Source organism: Juglans microcarpa x Juglans regia, chromosome 5D, assembly GCF_004785595.1.
Source record: "Juglans microcarpa x Juglans regia isolate MS1-56 chromosome 5D, Jm3101_v1.0, whole genome shotgun sequence".
Classification (NCBI taxonomy): Eukaryota; Viridiplantae; Streptophyta; class Magnoliopsida; order Fagales; family Juglandaceae; genus Juglans; species Juglans microcarpa x Juglans regia.
In genome coordinates this window covers 30,332,973-30,356,765 of record NC_054602.1, presented here as the reverse complement: position 1 = coordinate 30,356,765, position 23,793 = coordinate 30,332,973, and the positions used below count along the sequence as shown (strand labels likewise).

Below are 23,793 nucleotides of genomic sequence, written 5' to 3'. Positions count from 1 at the left end.
ACCAGTTACCCTCCTAAACCGTACTTCCAGTTTTATCGGTTTCCGGTCCGGTCCGGTCCGATTTTCCAGTTTTTTTAAAATGAAATTTAGACAGTTTATCATTAAAAATCTATTTATAAGAAAAAAAAAACTGGTTTAATTGTTGAGCCTTCACAGTTTATTCAAATCCTCAACCCCAATTGATAAACATTAAACATGACAGATGTTATTCAAGTAGAAAAATTACAAAATCCTATCAATGTAACATCACAAACCCAATCACAAAACACAATTTCACAAACTCAATCACAAAACCCAATCAAAGTAAATTTCGGATTCAAAAAATCCTAATATCACAAATATCGTCTATCATAATTTCAAAGTAATTTCACAATCCCAATCACAAAACCATAATATCACAAAAAGAATAATAAACACAATCACCAAAAAATCTTAAATTTCGGATTCAAAAACCCTAATATCACAAAACCCAATCGCAAAAATCCCAATAACAAAAAACCCAATCACAAAATCCCTAATATCACAAAAACCCAATCACAAAAACCCTAGTATGTAATTTAAAAAAAAAAATTACCTTTGAGGGGGCACTGGGTAGACTCGGCAGAGAGACAGAGTGAGGTCGAGAGAGTTGAGACTTGAGAGAAAAGAGAGTGAGGGACGAGAGAGTTGAGACTTGAGAGAAGAGAGAGTGAGAGACGAGAGAGTTGAGAGACAAGAGACAAGAGACGAGAGAGTGAGAAGGGGCGAGGCTGCGAGGCAGAGACGCAGATAAGAGAGTGAGCGGACGAGAGAGTGAGAGATGAGAGAGTTGAGAGTTGAGAGACGAGAGACGAGAGAGTGAGAAGGGGCGAGGCCGCGAGGCAGAGGCACAGACAAGAGAGTGAGCCATGAGCGGACGAGAGAGAGAATGACGCAGAACAAGATGGGAGGGAGAATAAGACTTTAGGAATTAGAGTTTAGTTATAGGGAAAACGGCGCCGTTTCCTATTGAGCTAATATTTTCAATGTTTTTTTTTTAAATGGTAATTACAACTTTTTTTGATGGTTTGGAAAATTGATTTAATATACTATAGTCTAATATATTAGACTATATAATAGTATTACCTATTAATATTAGACTATTAGTATAGTTATATATTAGTATTAGCTATAATGATTTAGTATAACTATATTAGTATAAGTATAACTATAGTCTATAATAAACTATTAGTCTATTAGTATTTGTTAAATAGTTATAGACTTATATATTAATATAGCTATATAATATATTAGACTATATAATAGTATTAATATTAGACTAGCAGCATAGTAACTATAGTTATATATTAATATTAGTTATAAACTTTTAGTGATTTAGTATAACTATATTAGTATAAGTATAACTATAGTTTATATTAAAATATTGGTATTAGTTAAATAGTTGTATACTTATATATTAGTACGGCTATATAATATATTAGACTATATAATAGTATTAATATTAGACTATTAGTAGAGTTATATATTAGTATTAGTTATAAACTATATATTAGTATTAGTTATAAACTTTTAGTGATTTAGTATAACTATATTAATTATAAGTATAAGTATAGTCTATATTATATTTGTAATATATATATAGACTATATAATATATATATATATTGAATCATTGTTATATATATATATATATATTTGTAATACATTTAATATACTATAGTCTAATATATTAGACTATATAATAGTATTAATATTAGACTATTAGTATAGTTATATATTAGTATTAGTGATAGTGATTTAGTATAACTATAGTCTATATTAAACTATTAGTATTAGTTAAATAGTTGTAGACTTATATATTAGTATAGCTATATAATATATTAGACTATATAATAGTATTAATATTAGATTATTAGTATAGTTATATATTAGTATTAGTTATAAACTATATATTAGTATTAGTTATAAACTTTTAGTGATTTAGTATAACTATATTAGTATAAATATAACTATAGTCTATATTAAACTATTAGTATTAGTTAAATAGTTATAGACATATATATTAGTGTAGCTATATAATATATTAGACTATATAATAGTATTAATATTAGACTATTAGTATAGTTATATATTAGTATTAGTTATAAACTATATATTAGTATAGCTAGATAATATATGATCAATTAAATTTTCATTTTTAAGATTAAACTCTTATTTATAATAACATTATCTTATATATAATAATATTAATAGCATATGATCAAACAAATTACAAATGTTCACATTTAAGATTAACATTTTATGTTAAAATTTATAAATTATAATATGAAATTATTTCATATATGATATATAATTATATATATTATATATAAAAATTTCACATATAATTATACAATATATAAAAACTTATATATATAAATATTTTGTATAATATTAATTTTGTATAAAAGTTATATATAAAATATTATTTTTTATATATTATTTTTATCAACCAGTCCAGTCCAGTCCGAGAAATCGTAAAACCGGAACTGGACCAATTCCGGCCAGTTTTTACATTACAAGAACCGGTCCGGAAAGATTTTCCGATTTAAATTTACACCCTTAAAACCACTGGCCAATCTCATGCAAGCTGTCGTGTCACCTCCAATATAAAATGATAATCGAAAAGGAGAAATGATTTGTATAATTCTAGGGTGTATAAATTCTACGCACTATTTTTTAAAAAAGTTGATAAATTTGAGATTCATGTGAAAATTTATTTTTTAATAATAGACCCTACCATTTTTCAAAGTGAACGAGCAAGACTTGCATACTATAAAACTGTATCTAATATTACTCATTAAAAAAATTATATTTTTATGTTTTTCAAAAGTATTAATTAATTAATATGAAAATTAAAACCGAAACATTAATGAAATTAAAGCAACTTTATGAAATGGATCCCAAAGCAACTCCACCAGCAAATTAAGTGACCCTAAACGTACAGTGTCAAACCACCCCAGCTTTTAAATAAGTAAGCGCACTAGGATTCAAAGGTTTCTTAACCATGAATTTTACCAATTAGCGTGTAGTTGGGAGACTAATTAATTAAACTCATTTGATGTCAACGTAGTGGCCTGTGAGTAATAATTGAGTTCTAATTGAGTAGTGGAGTCCCTTGGATTTTGTGAAAAGTAAATAATTTACTGCATCGACAGCCTTCTATATATAACCAGCACAATTGCAGCCATTGGACACCCTCGAGCAGCTGAAAATAATTACATCTATAGTTCCATATATATTTAGTGGGAGCCAACAGCCCTTCGATCGATCCTAAAGCTAGGATCATGAATATCCAAGCACATAGCACGTTTGAGAGAATTAAACCATTCCTTGCTGTTATATTCTTGCAGTTTGGTTTTGCAGGGATGGATGTTCTCTCTAAGGCTGCCCTAAACCAGGGGATGAGCAATTATGTACTCGTTGTCTACCGCCATATCGTTGCCTTTGTTGTCATTGCCCCTTTTGCAGTGTTTCTAGACAAGTTCTCTCTCTCTCTCTCTCTCTCTCTCTCTCTCTCTCTGTGTCTATTGCGCAGATTATATGTACATGAAGGGGTAAGGGATTGAGTTTTTTGCTGATCTACTTGTTTACAGGAAAGTAAGACCAAAGATGACACTTGCAATCTTCACCAAACTAATAGTGCTCAGCTTACTGGAGTAAATTCTCTACTATATATACTAAACAAGTATTACCTCTAATAATCTCATATTTTCTGATATGGCATTATATCTTATATCTTCTAATTTCTATTGACAGGCCAGTAATTGACCAGAACTTGTATTTTTTGGGGATGAAGTATACAACAGCAACTTTTGCAGCTGCTATGACCAATATTCTTCCTGCCCTTACTTTTATAATGGCATGCATCCTTAGGTAACAAAAACTGTAAAGGAAAAACTTATCACCATATATGATTACTGCATGCAACAAAAATGACACAATTGTTCTGAATATTTTACACAACTCTTCGATAAAAGTTATAAATTAAGTTGTAAAATAGCTGTGTTCAAATATATATAAACTTTACAAGCTGACTTTTTCCGAAAGATCATGACATGAACACCTTTCTTTTTAAATGTGAAAATCTTATTTTATTTTGAATTGCATATCTTCCTAGGCTTGAGGTGCTAAGATTCAAAAGTATCCGTAGCCAAGCTAAGGTGGTTGGGACCATAGCAACAGTTGCAGGAGCCATGGTCATAACACTGGTGAAAGGCCCAATTATCGAGTTGATGTGGACAAAAGGAAGAAGTGGCCACCAACAGCAAAGCAGTGGAGCAAATCTTCAACATTCAATCAAAGGTTCCATAATGATCACAATAGGATGCTGCAGCTGGGCTTGTTTCATGATTCTGCAAGTAAACTACTATTTCATCATATAATCTACGATATTTATATTTTATTTATAGATATAAAATATAAATAACCTAATGGTTTGTTTGATCTCCAGGCAATCACACTAAAAACATACCCTGCAGAGCTCTCTCTTACAGCTTGGATATGCCTGTTAGGGTCTCTCGAAGGCACCGTAGTGGCACTAGTAATAGAGAAAGGAAACACTGCCATTTGGTCTCTAAATTGGGATGTTAAATTGCTGGCAGCTCTCTACAGTGTAAGATTTGAATAAATTCATGGCCTTAACTCATTTCATAAAACCGATTATATAGAGGATTGCTCATTCTTATAAATATGCTCAAGATCTTATCTGCATGTAATGTGAGATTATTCCTCAACACCCTCCTTCACGTGCAGGCCAGTATTTTTTTCTGGTCCTTGTCATGTGATAAGTAGTGTGGGTCCCCATTCATCCTGTAACAGGCTCTGATATCATGAAGAAATTCATGGGCCTAACTCATCTCATAAAACTGATTCTAAAAAGAATTGTTCATTCTTTATAAACATGTCAAAGACCTTATCCACAGGCAATGTGTGATTATTCCTCAACAAGACTACACTAAGACTAAGAGAATTTATATATAATTAAATTTAAAAATTTTCATCGCATTAATGCATGGCTTCCACGAGGTCATTTTTTGGTCATATATATGGATCAAAATACCCTTAAGACACATTAGGGCTGAACACGGACAATGTTAGAGTCAAAGTGCCCTACCTCTAACTCTGACTCCGACTTTGTCAAAGGTCGAATCCGACCTCCGACTCCCATACACATAACTACCGATCCGACCGACTTGTTGGAGCGGAGTCAAATTTGGGCTTTTTTTCTTAGCCCATTTGAAATTTCAATTTGAAAATCTTAAGCTCTCACTAATCGGATATTGGCTTCTAGATTTCAATTTTTTTAATAAACATATTTTTTCAATTTCAATTTTATTAAAACATAACCAAAACTGAAAAAATAAATCATTGTAAAAATTAATGTTACTACACATTAGTATTATATGTTAATGTTTATACATTAGTATTACATGTTATTATACATTACTAGTACATGTTATTATACTTTAGTTATTATATATTTGTATTACATGTTATTATAAATTTATATATTTGTGTTTATGCATAATACATTAGTATTAAATATTACGATACATTAGTTATTATATAATTAGTATTACATGTTATTATACGTTAGTTGTTTTTATTCATTAGTGTTACATGGTAGTAATTGTTAATAGTATGGTGTTTACATATACTAAACTATTATTAGTCAATTTATTCAATTTATATTATATTATAAGTATATTATTTTATAATAATTTTCTCATACTAGTATATTATTGAATTTAATTAACAATATAACTTATATAAAATATATATGATTACTATATAAAAAATATATATATATTTTTATAAAATATGTACAATATTGGAGTCGGAGTTGGAGTCAGCAAATCGCCACCTCAGACTCCAACTTTCTTTGTTAAAAAAACTCCGACTCCAACTTTATTGACTCCAGAGTCGGAGCGGAGTCAGTGCAGAGTCAGATTTTAAGATTTTTTCTCGGACACATTATAGATACTGAGAAGCCTTTCACGTCAATTGAAATTAAAAAATAAAAATTATATTTTGATTTATATATATATATATATATAATGGTACGTGATGGATCCCACGTAATGGTACGTAGATTAAGAATAGCATAACTATTCTTTTTAACCAGAGAATTAATACATTCCTGCAGGGTGTAATCTGTTCGGGGTTGACTTATTACATTCAAGGAGTGATAATGAAAGACAGAGGTCCTGTTTTTGTGACAGCTTTTAGTCCCCTATGCATGGTTATTGTTGCTGTTATGGGCTCCTTCGTTCTGGCAGAGCAAATGTATCTTGGAAGGTATCCATCAAGCTTTACTCCACCATCACCACAGCCAACCAAACATTAATTATAGGGAAAAGAGAAGGACTAACCATTTTTCTTAATCAATTGTGCAGGATACTTGGTGCCATTATCATTGTAGTAGGCTTATATCTTGTAGTGTGGGGTAAAAGCAAAGATTACAAGCTATCCTCCACCCCATACACCAAAGAGCAAACAGCAGTACCAGAAAAGAAAATCATCATAAACGCAGATAGCAGTGGAAAGGAAAATTTTAATCCTGAGGTGGTGGCAATTGACGTGTCTGGTTATGGAGGGGAAAATGGAAATACAGATGGACATGAACGAGATGGGCAAAGGAATCTCATCTCTGTCTAACTTATAACTTTCCTTTAAATGATCTCATGCATTCACCTCCATAGTCATGATAAGGGTAAACACTACAGCAAAAATATTGAACTTGGCTGGCTGCTGCATGCATGCCTCTTTCAATATTGCGTAGATTACGTACTAAGCTGGGTTTTCCATCGAGTTTCTGAATTAATTGTCTCTAGCAATGATGCAAGAAAAAATGACAATTGACATGAAAATCTAATGATACAGAGTTTGATGATCAATCTTATATATATCGCCAACTTAAATCATGTGACTGATCATGAATAGCATTAATTTAATTGAGCCTGAAATTGTACTGATATTTGGCGCATTACATCATTAATTTTTCAAATATAAACGTCGGATACCAAATAATTCATAAAAGTTTTTAAGAAGTTCTAATTAATTAACTTGATTGATTTTCTCAACTCATGCCAACTTTTTAGTTTTCGTAATTAAAGAATTTATGAATAATTTATTAAATCCTTAGGAAGTTAAAGAGGCCTGCAAGTTATTTATATTATTGATGGCCAAATCGAGCTATTTTGGTATATCATATTAAGAGCTCTTGATCTCTTTGATCTCCACTTAAGTAAAGTTTGATCGTGAGATTTTCTATCACTAGAATAAAAACAAATGGGAAAAAAAATCAATATGCCCAATTAAACTTTGGAAATCAAGGTTCTAATATTGACACTTGTTAAAAAAATTATTTATTTTATAATAGCTCCAAGCATATATATTTAATTGCATATAATATTATTTTTATAAATTTAACTATAATACATCGGCAGGTTTATGACTAGTACCAAATTCTACCAATACACAGAGACAATGATCAAGAGCTAGCACTAAATCATGAACCTGCTAGCTAGAACCAGTACCCCATTGTCGACAACTCAAAGACTCCTAAGATTACCGTAGGGTATTCAAGTAGTGCTATTTTTTTTCTCAGCAAGTCCAGGTATAGTATTATTTTAACGGAGAGATTATACGGGATTGGAGACGAGACCTCATTATAAACAATAATTATTAATACATCAATTTGAAAAATTTACCTTAATCTAGAGTTCTTCTTTTTTTTATTCTTTTTTTTTGTTTAGTATAGGTTCAATACAATTAATAGCTAGGTCCCGCGTGAAAAATAAAAGAAAAAGATGTGAACTAAAACTAACATTAGATTGGAAGGCAATGACCACGCATGCATGGTGGTGCTAAAGCTGCAATCTATGTTGACGGAGTGTTAGTTTATGATGTTGGAGATTATTGGTGTTGGTACAAAAGGGGCTGCAAAACAATAAATAGTGAGAGAAAATTTGCTTCAAAGTGCGTTACAATGTCGCTTTCCTTAAGACAATATTTGCCCCCACCAATAACGGTATGCATACGGGTTACGAGCAAATTTACCTCCGAGATACAATGAAGCCCAAAATAAGTCTGTTTGTCCAACTGCGTTATGCACACACGAAATTAGACCTCGAAGACCTTCAGATTTTGTTATTCAACCAAGAAATTAGAAATATGTTTTCTCGAGAACAAACAGATTCTAACAAATTCTAACAAGTATTGAAGAAGTGAAAATTAAAAGAGAGAGAGAATTCAAAATTCTATTTTCCGATCTTCAAATGGCAGGCCAATCGGTCTATTTATAGATGATCAAAGGTTGTGAAGAAAAAGTTATTATTTTTTGTAATTCTGAAAATTGTTCGGAATAGGTACATATATTATGCCTGTTGCCATATGGACTTAGTCCAATGGTTGCCTTGCTTCCATTTCAACTGGATGGCACCAGTTCGAGTCATGAGGTGCACACTTTCGGAGTTTTATTTTTCATTTTTCCAAGCATTGCAGCGCCTCGCTGCATGTACCTTGCACGCGCGCCCCTTGATCCCCAAGCATTGCAGTGCTTCACACACGCAAGGCTAGGTGCTGGCCGCATGCCTCTTGGAGAGGGCTCTTCATTAAATTAACAAAAATCCTTCCTTTGGAAGGGGTGTGATTCAAACCCAGTCCCATGGATCAAATAGGAAGCCTTAATACCACCAAGCCAATTAAAGGCTTATGTTATGGAAATAAACACAAAATACTATAACCATCATAAACTTTCCATATCTTCTCTCTTTCCAAAATAATTCACAACTTCCAAAAACAACCCAAAAATATTATTAATAGATATAATATATAATTAATTATTTTGAAAATATTTCCAACAATTGGAGCTGACATAAAAGTGTTGTACAACAGACCGACTGCTGCGTAACAGCTTACGGCACCATGTGCATGCCCACATGTGGGTCTCATTAGTATCATGATTGGGTTGGAAAAAATAAAGTTGTGGTGGGCATGCAGGCTTACAACTAGGGGTGGACAACGATGCTCTACAACCCATCTGCCCGCCCTCCACACTCCTTTCAATTTGTGGAGGGTAAAGGGTTCTAAACATATTTTAAATTCTTGGAATTTAAGTTTGACATTCTTTCTCGCCATATAGTGGTGAATGATATTATTAAATTATACGGTATATAGAAAGATTTGTTGATAAACCAATTAAGGGGTCAAAAAGTTTGTTTCACCACTGATGCTTGGATATTGGTAAAAAAAAACTTGAACTATATGTCTTTAATTGTCCATTTTGTAAATTGTGATTTGCAATTAAATAAAAAAATTCTCAAGTTTTGTTTAATTACCAATTACAAAGGTGAGACCATTGAAAAAGTCTTGGAGACCACAATAAAGGAGTGGGGGTTGAAGCGGGTTATGACAATAACAGTGAACAATGCCTCGTCTAACGACATCGCACTTGGGTATCTTAAGAATAAGGCCCCGAAACCCGTTCGTAGCCGAGTTGGCCAGGAAAACCCCACCACACTACAAGAATTCATGGACAAAGCCAACGGGTTCATAAATGCTGAAGACGCACTTTGAACATTGACAGCTCTAAAAAAGACAGAGTTAGAGCAAGCTGACAAGAAAAACAAGAAGTCAACACAATCCAAAATTGTAGACAAAGTGAAGGGAGGAAAGCGTAGCAAAGGGTGGAATGATTCTTGCCCATTGGGGGGTAGGCACCCAATGTGACCGGGTGACACTGACAATAGAGGAGGAGAACATACTGGACCCCCAATCTAGTTGACAAGGACAAAAAATAAATACTAGCTTGTACGTGAGAAAGAGTGTTGATGAATAATCTCACATTACATGTGGATAAGATTTTGAGCATATTTATAAGAATGAGCAATCCTCTGCAGAATCAATTTTATGAAATGAGTTAAGGCCATGAATTTATTCAATTCTTACACTGTAGAGAGCTGCCGGTAATTTAATATTCCAATTTATAGACCAGATGGCAGTGTTTCCTTTCTCCATTACTAGTGCCACTACGGTGCCTTCGAGAGACCCTAACAGGCATATCCAAGCTATAAGAGAGAGCTCTGCAGGGTATGTTTTTAGTGTGATTCCCTGGAGATCAAATAAACCATTAGGTTATTTATATTTGATATATAGATATAAAATATAAATATCGTATATTATACGATGAAACAGTATTTTACTTGCAGAATCATGAAACAAACCCAGCTGCAGCATCCAATTGAGATCATTATGGAACCTTTGATTGAATGTTGAAGATTTGTTCCACCGCTTTGCTATTGGTGGCCACTTTTTCCTTTTGTCCACGTCAACTAGATAATTGGGTCTTTCACCAGTGTTATGACCATGGCTCCTGCAACTGTTGCTATGGTCCCCACCACCTTCGCTTGGCTACGGATACTTTTGAATCTCAGCACCTCAAGCCTAGGAAGAGATGCAATTCAAAATAAAATAAGATTTTCACATTACAAAGAAAGGCGTTCATGTCATGATCTTTCAGGGAAAAGTCAGCTTGTAAAGTTTATATATATTTGAACACAGCTATTTTACAACTTAATTTACAACTTTTACACCACTTTTATCGAAGACTTGTGTAAAATATTCAAAATAATTGTGTCATTTTTGTTGCGTGCAGTAATCATATATGGTGATAAGATACTTTTCCTTTACAGTTTTGGTTACCTAAGGATGCAGGCCATTATAAAAGTAAGGGCATAAAGAATATTGGTCATAGCAGCTGCAAAAGTTGCAGTTGTATACTTCATCCCCAAAAAATACCAAGTTCTGGTCAATTACTGGCCTGTCAATGGAAATTAGAAGATATAAGATATAATGCCATATCAGAAAATATGAGATTATTAGAGGTAGTACTTGTTTAGTATATATAGTAAAGAATTCACTCCAGTAAGCTGAGCACTATTAGTTTGGTGAAGATTGCAAGTGTCATCTTTGGCCTTACTTTCCTATAAACAAGTAGATCAGCAAAACACTCAATCCCTTAGCCTTTCATGTACACATATAATCTGCACAATGGAGAGAGAGAGAGAGAGAGAACTTGTCTAGAAACACTGCAAAAGGGGCAACGACAACAAAGGCAACAACATGGCGGTAGACAACAAGTACATAATTGCTCATCTCCTGGTTTAGGGCAACCTTAAAGAGAACATCCATCCCTGCAAAACCAAAATGCAAGAATATAACAACAAGGAATGGTTTAATTCTCTCAAACGTGCTAAGTGCTTAGATATTCATGATCTTAGCTTTAGGATCGATCAAGGGCTATTGGCTCCCACTAAATATATAGGGAACAACAAATGTAAATATTTTCAGCTGCTCAATGGTGTCCAATGGCTGCAATTGTGCTGGTTATATATAGAAGGCATTTTGGTGGATGGGGTGGAGGATAGCTTGTAATCTTTGCTTTTACCCCACACTACAAGATATAAGCCTACTACTGTGATAGTGGCACCAAGTATCCTGCACAATTGATTAAGAAAAATGGTTAGTTCTTCTATTTTCCCTATAATTAATGTTTGGCTGGCTGTGGTGATGATGATAAAAGTATCACATCTAACTTAATTAGTAGGATAAAAATAGACTGGTAGTATCGTGCATAAAATTTTCCTTATTAATTAGTGAGATGAAAGTGGCTTTGCAAAATCTTCGCGCAAGGTGAAATACTGAATAATTTTGTTGCCCACGCATTAATGTTTATATATGCATTAATTATATATAACTTAGCCAATTAATATAGTCAAATACTGGCAGGAAAAGGACTATAATTTTCTGATGATGTTGGAAAGCATCAAAGCTTAATTAAAAGCTACTTTATAATATTATATACTCTGATCGAAGAAGTGGATTATCATTTCCAGCGAAATGACTATGAATCTGTATTCATCGCATATAGTCTTTTTCATCATAAAAAAAAAAATTATAAATATCTATTTTTCTTGTTGTGAAATTACTAGAGACGACATGAAAATATTTGATTTGCAAAAAGAAATTTAAAATTTAAATCTTATAAATTAAATATTGTCATGTAAAGTACATAGAAAGTATTATATCCTACGCATGATTGACTTGCATGTCATATAACTCTTATTATTAAAATTTTAAGACTTAAAGATATAGGTAGATAAGGTTTGTGCTCTACATGAACATTATATATCTTATCCAACATGGATCACAATATTAAATACACAATAAATATTGTATCATTTATATAACTTACACTCTATAATTCTCCGGTCCCCTCCAATTCTAGATATATCATGATCATTAGATAAGAATATTTTCCATTTCAAGTATAATAGAGATAATGTCTATTTAGCGCAAAACAATATTAGATCTTTTGAGCATTATACTTTTCAACATAATGCTTTGAGAAATACAATGACCAAAACATACAACATTTTGCACTAAATAACTCCTCTCTTCTTTCAGAAGATTAGAGATCCAAGAGTTTGGGCATGAGCAAGTAGATGGATCGATCCTCAAACAACGTCTTAGTTACGTACATTATTCTAAAGAATAATATTGTCGGCACCAATTAAGCTATATATATATATATACACATATATAATAGCCCAAGATTCTTTTACGTACGTATGGAAATAGTGCAGAAGCCAGAAAGCATAAGGAAACAAAACATTATGGTCTTGTCTGCATGAATAGTGGGATTTACGTGCTCAGGATCATAGTCGATCTTGACCGTGAACAAAGGTGTTTTAACCAAAGTAGTAGCTAAAAAAGCAAAAGTAGTGCATCATGTTTATAGAAAGATGATAAAAAGAAGATTCTGATGTTGCCCTAGTACTCTTTTTTCGTTTGGACTGATATGTTAAACAAACCATGGTGGCAACTTTAATAATGTACATTTTTTTCGGCCATCTCCTCATCATCTTAAAAATGTATAAATGTTGGACCACGGCATAAACTCGTCGCATCTTGCAAACTCAAGACTCCACTATTATTTAGATGAATAATGTTACTATGCTTCTTCAATTTGCTCCTTCATTTTGACCGCTCATGAATTTAATTTTCTTTTTTTAATTTTTTTTTAATGATTAAGGAAGTGACTATTAGTGTATTTGTATTTGTATTTTTTTAAATGTTTAAACATGTTTAAAAAATGTTTGAAATAAAATGTAAAAAAAAAAAAGAAACGAAGTGCAATTTGCACTAAGTGGCACATAAAGTGGACGCATGCAGGCGGCAGAGTAGCACCACTCTATTTAGATAGCCACATTTGAGATTGCATAAATAAATTTATTTTTTTGATTTCTTTATTTTAGAAAAAAACATGTATATATTCGATCACCACCCCCCGGCCCCCAATAATTCTCTTAATAACAAAAACAACAACAACAACAATCATCATCATCATTAAAATAGACGCATAGGTTTCATTAATTAATTGCTAATATATACCTAGAATGTTTTGGACGCTGGTTTTGTTGAAAGCTAGGCTTAGTACTCAAACACTTATAATAATACAGTTATCAAACGATGAAATGTTTGAACATTCTCTCTTAATAGGGAATTACAGTGGATCAAGTCGTTCCATCGAAAGCTGACTCATTTTTCGAACCAATTAAGTATCGAAAGTGCATGCATTCGTTATTTGTTCAAACAACGTGCAATATTCTTGTCTAACAATGTTCAATCAATGTTTAATATCGGTCTGAATCTGTCATTCGAATACTATTTATTCGTTATGTTCGTGATTTGCAAGCACTGTGATATTAAAATTAGTTTCCAAACTAATTTAATCATTCCAAGGTTTGAAGTGCTTGGTATTGTAATGAAAATGAGAAGTTGAGCAATAACCTCTTAATAGACTTATAACATGGTTATGTTAAAGTGTTTAGTTACAAGACACTTTCGATAAGTCTACCTATATGAGTGTCGGGGGTGGTGCCGCCTCCTATACGAATAAAGACTTTGTCTCTAAAGCGCTCAGGAAATCAGGATATTGACAAAAGGCCAATCCATGTGTTGGCTTTTATGAACTACACAAAGAGAAGAAAATTTATATGTGAGATATATCCGGCTAATCGTATAGCTAGTTCAAAGCATGTCTACTATGTCATTCTGGTTAGCTTTGATGTATTTTCACTATGTGAAGGTTCAAGTCCAGAAGACACCTTCATTTATGTATAAGTTTTTCTATTCTAACTAGGATGTATTTTGAAAATGGTGGAGGATTGTTGAAAATATTTTTAAAATAATTAATTATATATTATATTTATTAATAATATTTTTGGGTTGATTTTGGAAGTTTGAATTATTTTGGGAAGGGAGAAGTTATGGAAAGTTTATGACAGTTATAATATGTTGTGTTTGTTTGCTTTCCAAAAGAACACTAAATGGCTTTGCGGTATTTATGACTCTGGTTTACCCAAAGGGCTGGTGTTCGAGTAACTCCCATTTCAACATGGGTTTTATTAATGATTCTTGGGTTTTTTAAATGATTCTTTAAGTCTGACGAGGGCTCTCCAAGAGGCCAGCACCAAGGCATGCATGCGTGAGGCTCTCATGCACTGCAACGCATGGCTCAAGGGACGCACTACAAGCGGGCGTGCACGAGGCGCTGCGACGCATAGGAAAGAAAAATTAAATTCCCAATGCACGAACGCGGTGAATCGAACTGGTGCCATCCAGGTGAAGAGGAAACAAGGCAACCATTGGACCAAATCTAACTGTTGTGTCATTTGGCAGCAGACAACTTAAGATGGCTTCTAAAGTGATGGCAACTCAAAATGGACTCTCTCTTTTGTTCCAACTCCTCCCTGTGTAAGAATTCAGCAACGGATCCGATTGAAATCGAACGGTGGCTATGTGGATGCAAAAATGTTATGAACTTGCAGCGTGACAAGTGGGCAAAACGCTGATAGCTTTACGAAGATTCAACGTGTAAGCGGAAATTTAAACTTGAGAAAAGAGTTAGATATATAAAGTGGGTTCTACATCATTTATTTAGTCTATATAAATTTTCTAGACCGCATTAAATTTTTAATCAGTATCGTAAGACACAATTATTTCTCAACTTTTACGTATCCACTTAATAAAATATTACATTTTTAAATTCAAACGAATCGAAATTATGACAAAACATAGATGAATTTCTCAAAAAATAATATTTTATTAAATAATTGTAAAACAAAATAAGGAAAATTTTATGTATTATCATTCCACTTTCATTCCATTAATTAACTTAGATGTGATACATTTATCACCATCATCACGGCCAACCAAACATTAATTATAGAGAAAAGAGAAGGACTAACCATTTTTCTTAATCAATTGTGTAGGATACTTGGTGCCATTATCATAGTAGTAGGCTTATATCATGTAGTGTGGGGTAAAAGCAAAGATTACAAAGCATCCTCCACCCCATCCACCAAAACGTGGCCACAACCAGCAAAAAAGTGGAGCAAATCTTCAACATTCAATCAAAGGTTCTATAATGATCACAATTGGACGCTGCAGCTGGGCTTGTTTCATGATTTTGCAAGTAAACTACTGTTTCATCGAATAATCTACGATATTTATATTTTATTTATATGTATAAAATATAAATAACCTAATGGTTTGTTTGATCTCCAGGCAATCACACTAAAAACATACCCTGCAGAGCTCTCTCTTACAGCTTGGATATGTTTGATAGGGACTCTCGAAGGCACCGTAGTGGCACTAGTAATGGAGAAAGGAAACACTGCCATCTGATCTATAAATTCGATTGTTAAATTACTGGCAGCTCTCTACAGTGTATGATTATTTCTAAACAAGACTACACTCAGACTAAGAGAATTTATATATAATTAAATTTAAAAAATTTCACTGCATTAATGCATGGCTTCCTCGAAGTCATTTTTTGGTCATATATATGGATCAAAATACCCTTAAGACACGTTAGGGCTGAACACCGATAATTTCAGAGTCAGAGTGCCCCACTAGCACTCCCACATTACCTGTGCATAAGGTCGAGCATGTTGATAAGGAAAGAAAAATCATCTGTAGAACCGGTTTTATGAGATGACTTAAGTCCATGAATTTCTTCATGGTATCAGAGTCTGCCATAGGACGAATGGCGGCTCACACTAATTATCCCGTGACAAGAACCAGAAAAAAATACTGGCTTGCACGTGAGAGAGAGTGTTGAGGAATAATATCACATTACATGTGGATAAGATCTTGAGCATAATTATAGGAAATGAACAATCCTCTTTAGAATCGGTATTATAAATATCGTAGATTATACGATGAAACAGTAGTTTACTTGCAGAATCATGAAACAAGCCCAACTGCAGCATCAAATTGTGATCATTAAGGAACCTTTGATTGAATGTTGAAGATTTGCTCCACCGCTTTGCTGTTTGTGGCCACTTTTTCCTTTTGTCCACATCAACTCAATAATTGGGCCTTTCACCAGTGTTATGACCATGGCTCCTGCAACTGTTGCTATGGTCCATACCACCTTAACTTGGCTACGGATACTTTTGAATCTTAGCACCTCAAGCCTAGGAAGAGATGCAATTCAAAATAAAATAAGATTTTCACATTTACAAAGTAAGGCGTTCATGTCATGATCTTTCGGGAAAAAGTCAGCTGGTAAAGTTTATATATATTTGAACATAGCTATTTTACAACTTAATTTACAACTTTTACACAACTTTTATCGAAGAGTTGTGTAAAATATTTAGAAAAATTGTGTCATTTTTGTTGCATGCAGTAATCATATATGGTGATAAGTTTTTCCTTTACAGTTTTGGTTACCTAAGGATGCAGGCCATTATAAAAGTAAGGCCAGGAAGAATATTGGTCATAGCAACCGCAAAAGTTGCAGTTGTATACGTGATCCCCAAAAAATACAAGATCTGGTAAATTATTGGCCTGTCAATGGAAATTAGAAGATATAAGATATATTGTCATATCAGAAAATATGAGATTACTAGAGGTAGTACTTGTTTAGTATATATAGTAGAGAATTTACTCCAGTAAGCTGAGCACAATTAGTTTGGTGAAGATTGCAAGTGTCATCTTTGGACTTATTCTTCTGTAAACAAGTAGATCAGCAAAAAACTCAATCCCTTACCCCATCATGTACACATATAATCTGCGCAATGGACACAGAGAGAGAGAGAGAGAACTTGTCTTGGAATACTGGAAAAGGGGCAATGACAACAAAGGTAACGACATGGCGGTAGACAACAAGTACATAATTGCTCATCCCCTGGTTTAGGGCAGCCATGGAGAGAAAATCCATCCCTGCAAAACCAAACTGCAAGAATATAACAGCAAGGAATGATTTAATTCTCTCAAACGTGCTATGTGCTTGGATATTCATGATCCTAGCTTTAGGATCGATCGAGGGCTGCTGGCTCCCACTAAATTATATATGGAACAACAGATGTAATTACTTTCAGGTGCTCGAGGGTGTCCAATGGCTGCAATTGTGCTTGTTATATTTAGAAGGCTATCGATGCAGTAAATTATTTACTTTTCACAAAATCCGAGGGACTCCACCATTGAATTAGAACTCAATTATTAGTCACAGGCCACTATGTTGACTTAAATTTAATTATATATAAATTCTCTTAGTCTTAGTGTAGTCTTTTTGAGGAATAATCTCACATTACCTGTGGATAAGGTCTTGATCATGTTTCTAAGGAATGGACAATCCTCTGTAGAATAGGTTTTATGAGATGAGTTAGGCCCATGAATTTCTTCATGGTATCAAAGCCTGCCACAGGACGAATGGGGGCTCACACTACTTATCCCGTGACAAGAACCAGAAAAAAATATTGTCCTAGACGTGAGGGAGAGTGTTGAGGAATAATTTCACATTACATATAGATAAGATCTTGAACATATTTATAAGAAATGAACAATCCTCTGTAGAATCAGTTTTATAAAATGAGTTATGCTCATAAATTTATTCAATTCTTACACTATAGAGAGCTGCCAGTAATTTAACATCCCTATTTATAGATCAGATGGCAGTGTTTCCTTTCTCCATTACTAGTGCCACTACAATGCCTTCGAGAGACCCTAACAAGCATATCCAAGCTATAGGGGAGAGATCTACAGGGTATGTTTTTAGTGTGATTGCCTGGAGATCAAACAAAGCATTAGCTTATTTATATTTTATATGTATAAATTAAATATAAATATCGTAGATTATACGATGAAATAGTAGTTTACTTGCAGAATCATGAAACAAGCCTAGCTGCAGCATCCAATGTTGATCATTATGGAACCTTTGATTGAATGTTGAAGATTTCCTCCACCGCTTTACTGTTGGTGGCCACTTTTACCATTTGTCCACATCAACTCGATAATTGGGTCTTTCACTAGTATTATAACCATGGCTCTTGCAACTGTTGCTATGGTCCCTACCACCTTAACTTGGCTACGGATACTTTTGAATCTTAGCACCTCAAGCCTAGGAAGAGATGCAATTCAAAATAAAATAAGATTTTCACATTTACAAATAAAGGCGTTCATGTCATGATCTTTCGGGAAAAAGTCAGCTTGTAAAGTTTATATATATTTGAACACAGCTCTTTTACAACTTAATTTACAACTTTTACACAACTTTATCGAAGAGTTGTGTAAAATATTTAGAATAATTGTGTCATTTTTGTTGCATGCTGTAATCATATATGGTGATAAGTTTTTCCTTTACAGTTTTGGTTACCTAAGGATACAGACCATTATAAAAGTAAGGGCAGGAAGAATATTGGTCATAGCAGCTGCAAAAGCTACAGTTGTATACTTCATCCCCAAAAAATACAAGTTCTGGTCATTACTGGCCTGTCAATGTAAATTAGAAGATATAATATAACGTCATATCAGAAAATATGAGATTATTAGAGGTAGTACTTGTTTAGTATATATAGTAGAGAATTTACTCCAGTAAGCTGAGCACTATTAGTTTGGTGAAGATTGCAAGTGTCGTCTTTTGTCTTACTTTCCTGTAAACAAGTAGATCAGCAAAAAACTCAATCCCTTACCCCTTCATGTACACATATAATATGCGTAATGGACACAGAGAGAGAGAGAGAGAGAGAGAGAGAGAGATTGAACTTGTCTAGGAACACTGTAAAAGGGGCAATGACAACAAAGGCAACAACATGGTGGTAGACAACGAGTACATAATTGCTCATCCCCTGGTTTAGGGCAGCCTTGGAGAGAACATCCATCCCTACAAGAATATAACAGCAAGGAATGGTTTAATTCTCTCAAACGTGCTATGTGCTTAGATATTCATGATCCTAGCTTTAGGATCGATCAAGGGCTGCTGGCTCCCACTAAATATATATGGAACAACAGATATAATTATTTACAGCTACTCGAGGGTGTCCAATGGCTACAATTGTGCTGGTGATATATAGAAGGTTGTCGATGCAGTAAATTGTTCACTTTTCACAAAATCCAAGGGACTCCACTACCGAATTAGAACTCAATTATTACTCACAGGCAACTATGTTGACTTAAATTTAATTATATATAAATTCTCTTAGTCTTAGTGTAGTCTTTTTGAGGAATAATCTCACATTGCCGGTGGATAAGGTCTTGAATATGTTTATAAAGAATGAACAATCATCTGTTGAACCGGTTTTATGAGATGAGTTAGACCCATGAATTTCTTCATAGTATCAGAGTCTGCCACAGAACGAATGGGGGCTCACACTACTTATCCCGTGACAAGAACTAGAAAAAAATACTGACCTGCACGTAAGGGAGAGTGTTGAGGAATAATTTCACATTACATGTGGATAAGATCTTAAGCATATTTATAAAAAATGAACAATCCTCTGTAGAATCGGTTTTTTGAAATGAGTTAAGCTCATGAATTTATTCAATTCTTGCACTGTAGAGAGCTGCCAGTAATTTAATATCCCAATTTATAAATGTGATAGCAGTGTTTCCTTTCTCCATTACTAGTGCCACTACGGTGCCTTCGAGAGACCCTAACTAGCATATCCAAGCTGTAAGGGAGAGCTCTGCATGGTATGTTTTAATGTGATTGCCTGGAGAATTAGGTTATTTATATTTTATATGTATAAATTAAATATAAATATCGTAAATTATACGATGAAACAGTAGTTTACTTGCAGAATCATGAAACAAGCCCAGCTGCAGCATCCAATGTTGATCATTATGGAACCTTTGATTGAATGTTGAAGATTTGCTCCACCGCTTTGCTGTTGGTGGCCACTTTTTCCTTTTATCCACATCAACTCGATAATTAGGCCTTTCACCATTGTTATGACCATGGCTCCTGCAACTGTTGCTATGGTCCCTACCACCTTAGCTTAGCTACAGATACTTTTGAATCTTAGCACCTCAAGCCTATGAAGAGATGCAATTCAAAATAAAATAAGATTTTCACATTTTCAAAGAAAGGCGTTCATGTCATGATCTTTCGGAAAAAATTCTGCTTGTAAAGTTTATATATATTTGAACACAACTATTTTACAACTTAATTTACAACTTTTACACAACTTTTATCGAAGAGTTGTGTAAAATATTCAGAATAATTGTGTCATTTTTGTTGCATGCAATAATCATATATGGTGATAAGTTTTTCCTTTACATTTGTGGTTACCTAAGGATGAAGGCCATTAGAAAAGTAAGGGCAGGAAGAATATTGGTAATAGCAGCTGCAAAAGCTGCAATTGTATACTTCATCCCCAAAAAATGCAAGTTCCAGTCAATTACTGGCCTGTCGATGGAAATTAGAAAATATAAGATATAATGTCATATAAAAAAATATGAGATTATTAGAGGTAGTACTTGTTTAGTATATATAGTAGAGAATTTACTCTAGTAAGCTGAGCACTATTAGTTTGGTGAAGATTGCAAGTGTCATCTTTTGTCTTACTTTCCTATAAACAAGTAGATCAGCAAAAAACTCAATCCCTTACCCCTTCATGTACACATATAATCTGCGCAATGGACACAGAGAGAGAGAGAGAGAGAGAGAGAACTTGTCTAGGAACACTGGAAAAGGGGCAATGACAACAAAGGCAACAACATGGTAGTAGACAACGAGTACATAATTGCTCATCCCCTGGTTAGGGGAGCCTTGGAGAGAACATCCATCCCTGCAAGAATATAACAGCAAGGAATGGTTTAATTCTCTCAAACATGCTATGTGCTGAGATATTCATGATCCTAGCTTTAGGATCGATCAAGGGCTGCTGGCTCCCACTAAATATATATGGAACAACAGATATAATTATTTACAGCTACTCGAGGGTGTCCAATGGCTACAATTGTGCTGGTGATATATAGAAGGTTGTCGATGCAGTAAATTGTTCACTTTTCACAAAATCCAAGGGACTCCACTACCGAATTAGAACTCAATTATTACTCACAGGCAACTATGTTGACTTAAATTTAATCATATATAAATTCTCTTAGTCTTAGTGTAGTCTTTTTGAGGAATAATCTCACATTACCGGTGGATTAGGTCATGAACATGTTTATAAGGAATGAAGAATCATCTGTTAAACCGGTTTTATGAGATGAGTTAGACCCATGAATTTCTTCATAGTATCAGAGTCTGCCACAGAACGAATGGGGGCTCACACTACTTATCCCGTGACAAGAACTAGAAAAAAAATACTGACCTGCACGTAAGGAAGAGTGTTGAGGAATAATTTCACATTACATGTGGATAAGATCTTGAGCATATTTATAAGAAATGAACAATCTTCTGTAGAATCGGTTTTATAAAATGAGTTAAGCTCATGAATTTATTCAATTCTTGCACTGTAGAGAGCAGCCAGTAATTTAACATCCCAATTTATAAATCTGATAGCAGTGTTTCCTTTCTCCATTACTAGTGCCACTACGGTGCCTTCGAGAGACCCTAACTAGCATATCCAAGCTGTAAGGGAGAGCTATGCATGGTATGTTTTTAGTGTGATTGCTTGGAGAATTAGGTTATTTATATTTTATATGTATATATTAAATATAAATATCGTAAATTATACGATGAAACAGTAGTTTACTTGCAGAATCATGAAACAAGCCCAGCTGCAGCATCCAATGTTGATCATTATGGAACCTTTGATTGAATGTTGAAGATTTGCTCCACCGCTTTGCTGTTGGTGGCCACTTTTTCCTTTTATCCACATCAACTCAATAATTAGGCCTTTCACCATTGTTATGACCATGGCTCCTGCAACTGTTGCTATGGTCCCTACCACCTTAGCTTAGCTACAGATACTTTTGAATCTTAGCACCTCAAGCCTATGAAGAGATGCAATTCAAAATAAAATAAGATTTTCACATTTTCAAAGAAAGGCGTTCATGTCATGATCTTTCGGAAAAAATTCTGCTTGTAAAGTTTATATATATTTGAACACAACTATTTTACAACTTAATTTACAACTTTTACACAACTTTTATCGAAGAGTTGTGTAAAATATTCAGAATAATTGTGTCATTTTTGTTGCTTGCAATAATCATATATGGTGATAAGTTTTTCCTTTACATTCGTGGTTACCTAAGGATGAAGGCCATTAGAAAAGTAAGGGCAGGAAGAATATTGGTCATAGCAGCTGCAAAAGCTGCAATTGTATACTTCATCCCCAAAAAATGCAAGTCCCAATCAATTACTGGCCTGTCAATGGAAATAAGAAGATATAAGCTATAATGTCATATAAAAAAATATGAGATTATTAGAGGTAGTACTTGTTTAGTATATATAGTAGAGAATTTGCTCCAGTAAGCTGAGGACTATTAGTTTGGTGAAGATTGCAAGTGTAATCGTTGGTCTTACTTTCCTGTAAACACGTAGATCAGCAAAAAACTCAATCCCTTTCCCCTTCATGAACACATATAATTTGCGCAAAGGACACACAGAGAGAGAGAGAGAGAGAGAGAGAGAGAGAGAACTTGTCTTGGAACACTGGAAAAGGGGTAATGACAACAAAGGCAACGACATGGCGGTAGACAACAAGTACATAATTGCCCATCCCCTGGTTTAGGGTAGCCTTCGAGAGAACATCCATCCCTGCAAACCCAAACTGCAAGAATATAACAGCATGGAATGGTTTCATTCTCTCAAACGTGCTATGTGCTTGGATATTCATGATCCTAGCTTTAGGATCGATCGAGGGCTGCTGGCTCCCACTAAATATATATGGAACAACAGATGTAATTATTTTCAACTGCTCGAGGGTGTCCAATGGCTGCAATTGTGCTGGTTATATATAGAAGGTCGTCGATGCAGTAAATTATTTACTTTTCACAAAATACAAGGGACTTCACTACTGAATTATAACTCAATTATTACTCACAGGCCACTATGTTGACTTAAATTTAATTATATATAAATTCTCTTAGTCTTAGTGTAGTCTTTTTGAGGAATAATCTCACATTCCCTGTGGATAAGGTCTTGAACATGTTTATAAAGAATGAACAATCCTCTGTAGAACCAGTTTTATGAGCTAAGTTAGGCCCATAAATTTCTTCATGGTATCAGAGCCTGCCACAGGACGAATGGGGGCTCACACTACTTATCCCGTGACAAGAACTAGAGAAAAATACTGGCATGCACGTGAGGAAAAGTGTTGAGGAATAATCTCACATTACATGTTGATAAGATCTTGAGCATATTTATAAGAAATGAACAATTCTCTGTTGAATCGGTTTTATGAAATGTGTTAAACTCATGAATTTATTCAATTCCTACACTGTAGAGAGCTGCTAGTAATTTAACATCCCA

At 33.9% G+C, this 23,793-nt stretch overlaps 3 protein-coding genes and 3 pseudogenes across 3 annotated transcripts in view; 2 read left to right on the top strand and 4 right to left on the bottom strand.

Moving 5' to 3' along the window:
• The first annotated feature begins 3,218 nt into the window (after nucleotides 1-3,218).
• LOC121266225 (WAT1-related protein At2g37460-like) lies at nucleotides 3,219-6,916 on the top strand. Its single transcript, XM_041169996.1, has 7 exons — nucleotides 3,219-3,501; nucleotides 3,614-3,676; nucleotides 3,777-3,893; nucleotides 4,138-4,378; nucleotides 4,471-4,632; nucleotides 6,166-6,317; nucleotides 6,416-6,916. Exons 1-7 carry the CDS (start codon nucleotides 3,305-3,307, stop codon nucleotides 6,675-6,677), a joined length of 1,194 nt encoding a protein of 397 aa, XP_041025930.1. The 5' UTR covers nucleotides 3,219-3,304; the 3' UTR covers nucleotides 6,678-6,916.
• Nucleotides 3,637-23,793, top strand: part of LOC121266226 (WAT1-related protein At2g37460-like) — a 34,869-nt gene continuing 14,712 nt past the window's right edge. Inside the window, exon 1 of the mRNA XM_041169998.1 lies at nucleotides 3,637-3,705. The gene's annotated coding sequence lies outside the window, so the exon portion shown is untranslated. The remainder of the gene's footprint in view (nucleotides 3,706-23,793) is intronic.
• On the bottom strand, nucleotides 9,880-17,708 carry LOC121265895 (annotated as a pseudogene).
• Nucleotides 17,999-19,257, bottom strand: LOC121266227 (annotated as a pseudogene).
• Nucleotides 19,908-21,123, bottom strand: LOC121265894 (annotated as a pseudogene).
• On the bottom strand, nucleotides 22,213-23,288 carry LOC121266228 (WAT1-related protein At2g37460-like). Its single transcript, XM_041170000.1, has 4 exons — nucleotides 22,962-23,288; nucleotides 22,787-22,849; nucleotides 22,570-22,686; nucleotides 22,213-22,313 (listed from the first exon to the last, which is right to left on the bottom strand). The coding sequence occupies exons 1-4, from the start codon at nucleotides 23,156-23,158 to the stop codon at nucleotides 22,277-22,279; spliced, it is 414 nt and encodes a 137-aa protein (XP_041025934.1). The 5' UTR covers nucleotides 23,159-23,288; the 3' UTR covers nucleotides 22,213-22,276.

Excerpts from the sequence above, each read along its gene's own strand:
- LOC121266225 (XM_041169996.1), top strand. The coding sequence starts at position 3,305 with ATGAATATCCAAGCACATAGCACGTTTGAGAGAATTAAACCATTCCTT. Across the intron at positions 3,677-3,776 it reads ATAGTGCTCAGCTTACTGGA|GCCAGTAATTGACCAGAACT; the intron begins GTAAATTCTCTA and ends TTCTATTGACAG. Across the intron at positions 4,633-6,165 it reads TGCTGGCAGCTCTCTACAGT|GGTGTAATCTGTTCGGGGTT; the intron begins GTAAGATTTGAA and ends ACATTCCTGCAG.
- LOC121266228 (XM_041170000.1), bottom strand. The coding sequence starts at position 23,158 with ATGAATATCCAAGCACATAGCACGTTTGAGAGAATGAAACCATTCCAT. Across the intron at positions 22,850-22,961 it reads TTTCCAGTGTTCCAAGACAA|GAAAGTAAGACCAACGATTA; the intron begins GTTCTCTCTCTC and ends ACGTGTTTACAG. Across the intron at positions 22,314-22,569 it reads CTAATGGCCTTCATCCTTAG|GCTTGAGGTGCTAAGATTCA; the intron begins GTAACCACGAAT and ends ATCTCTTCATAG.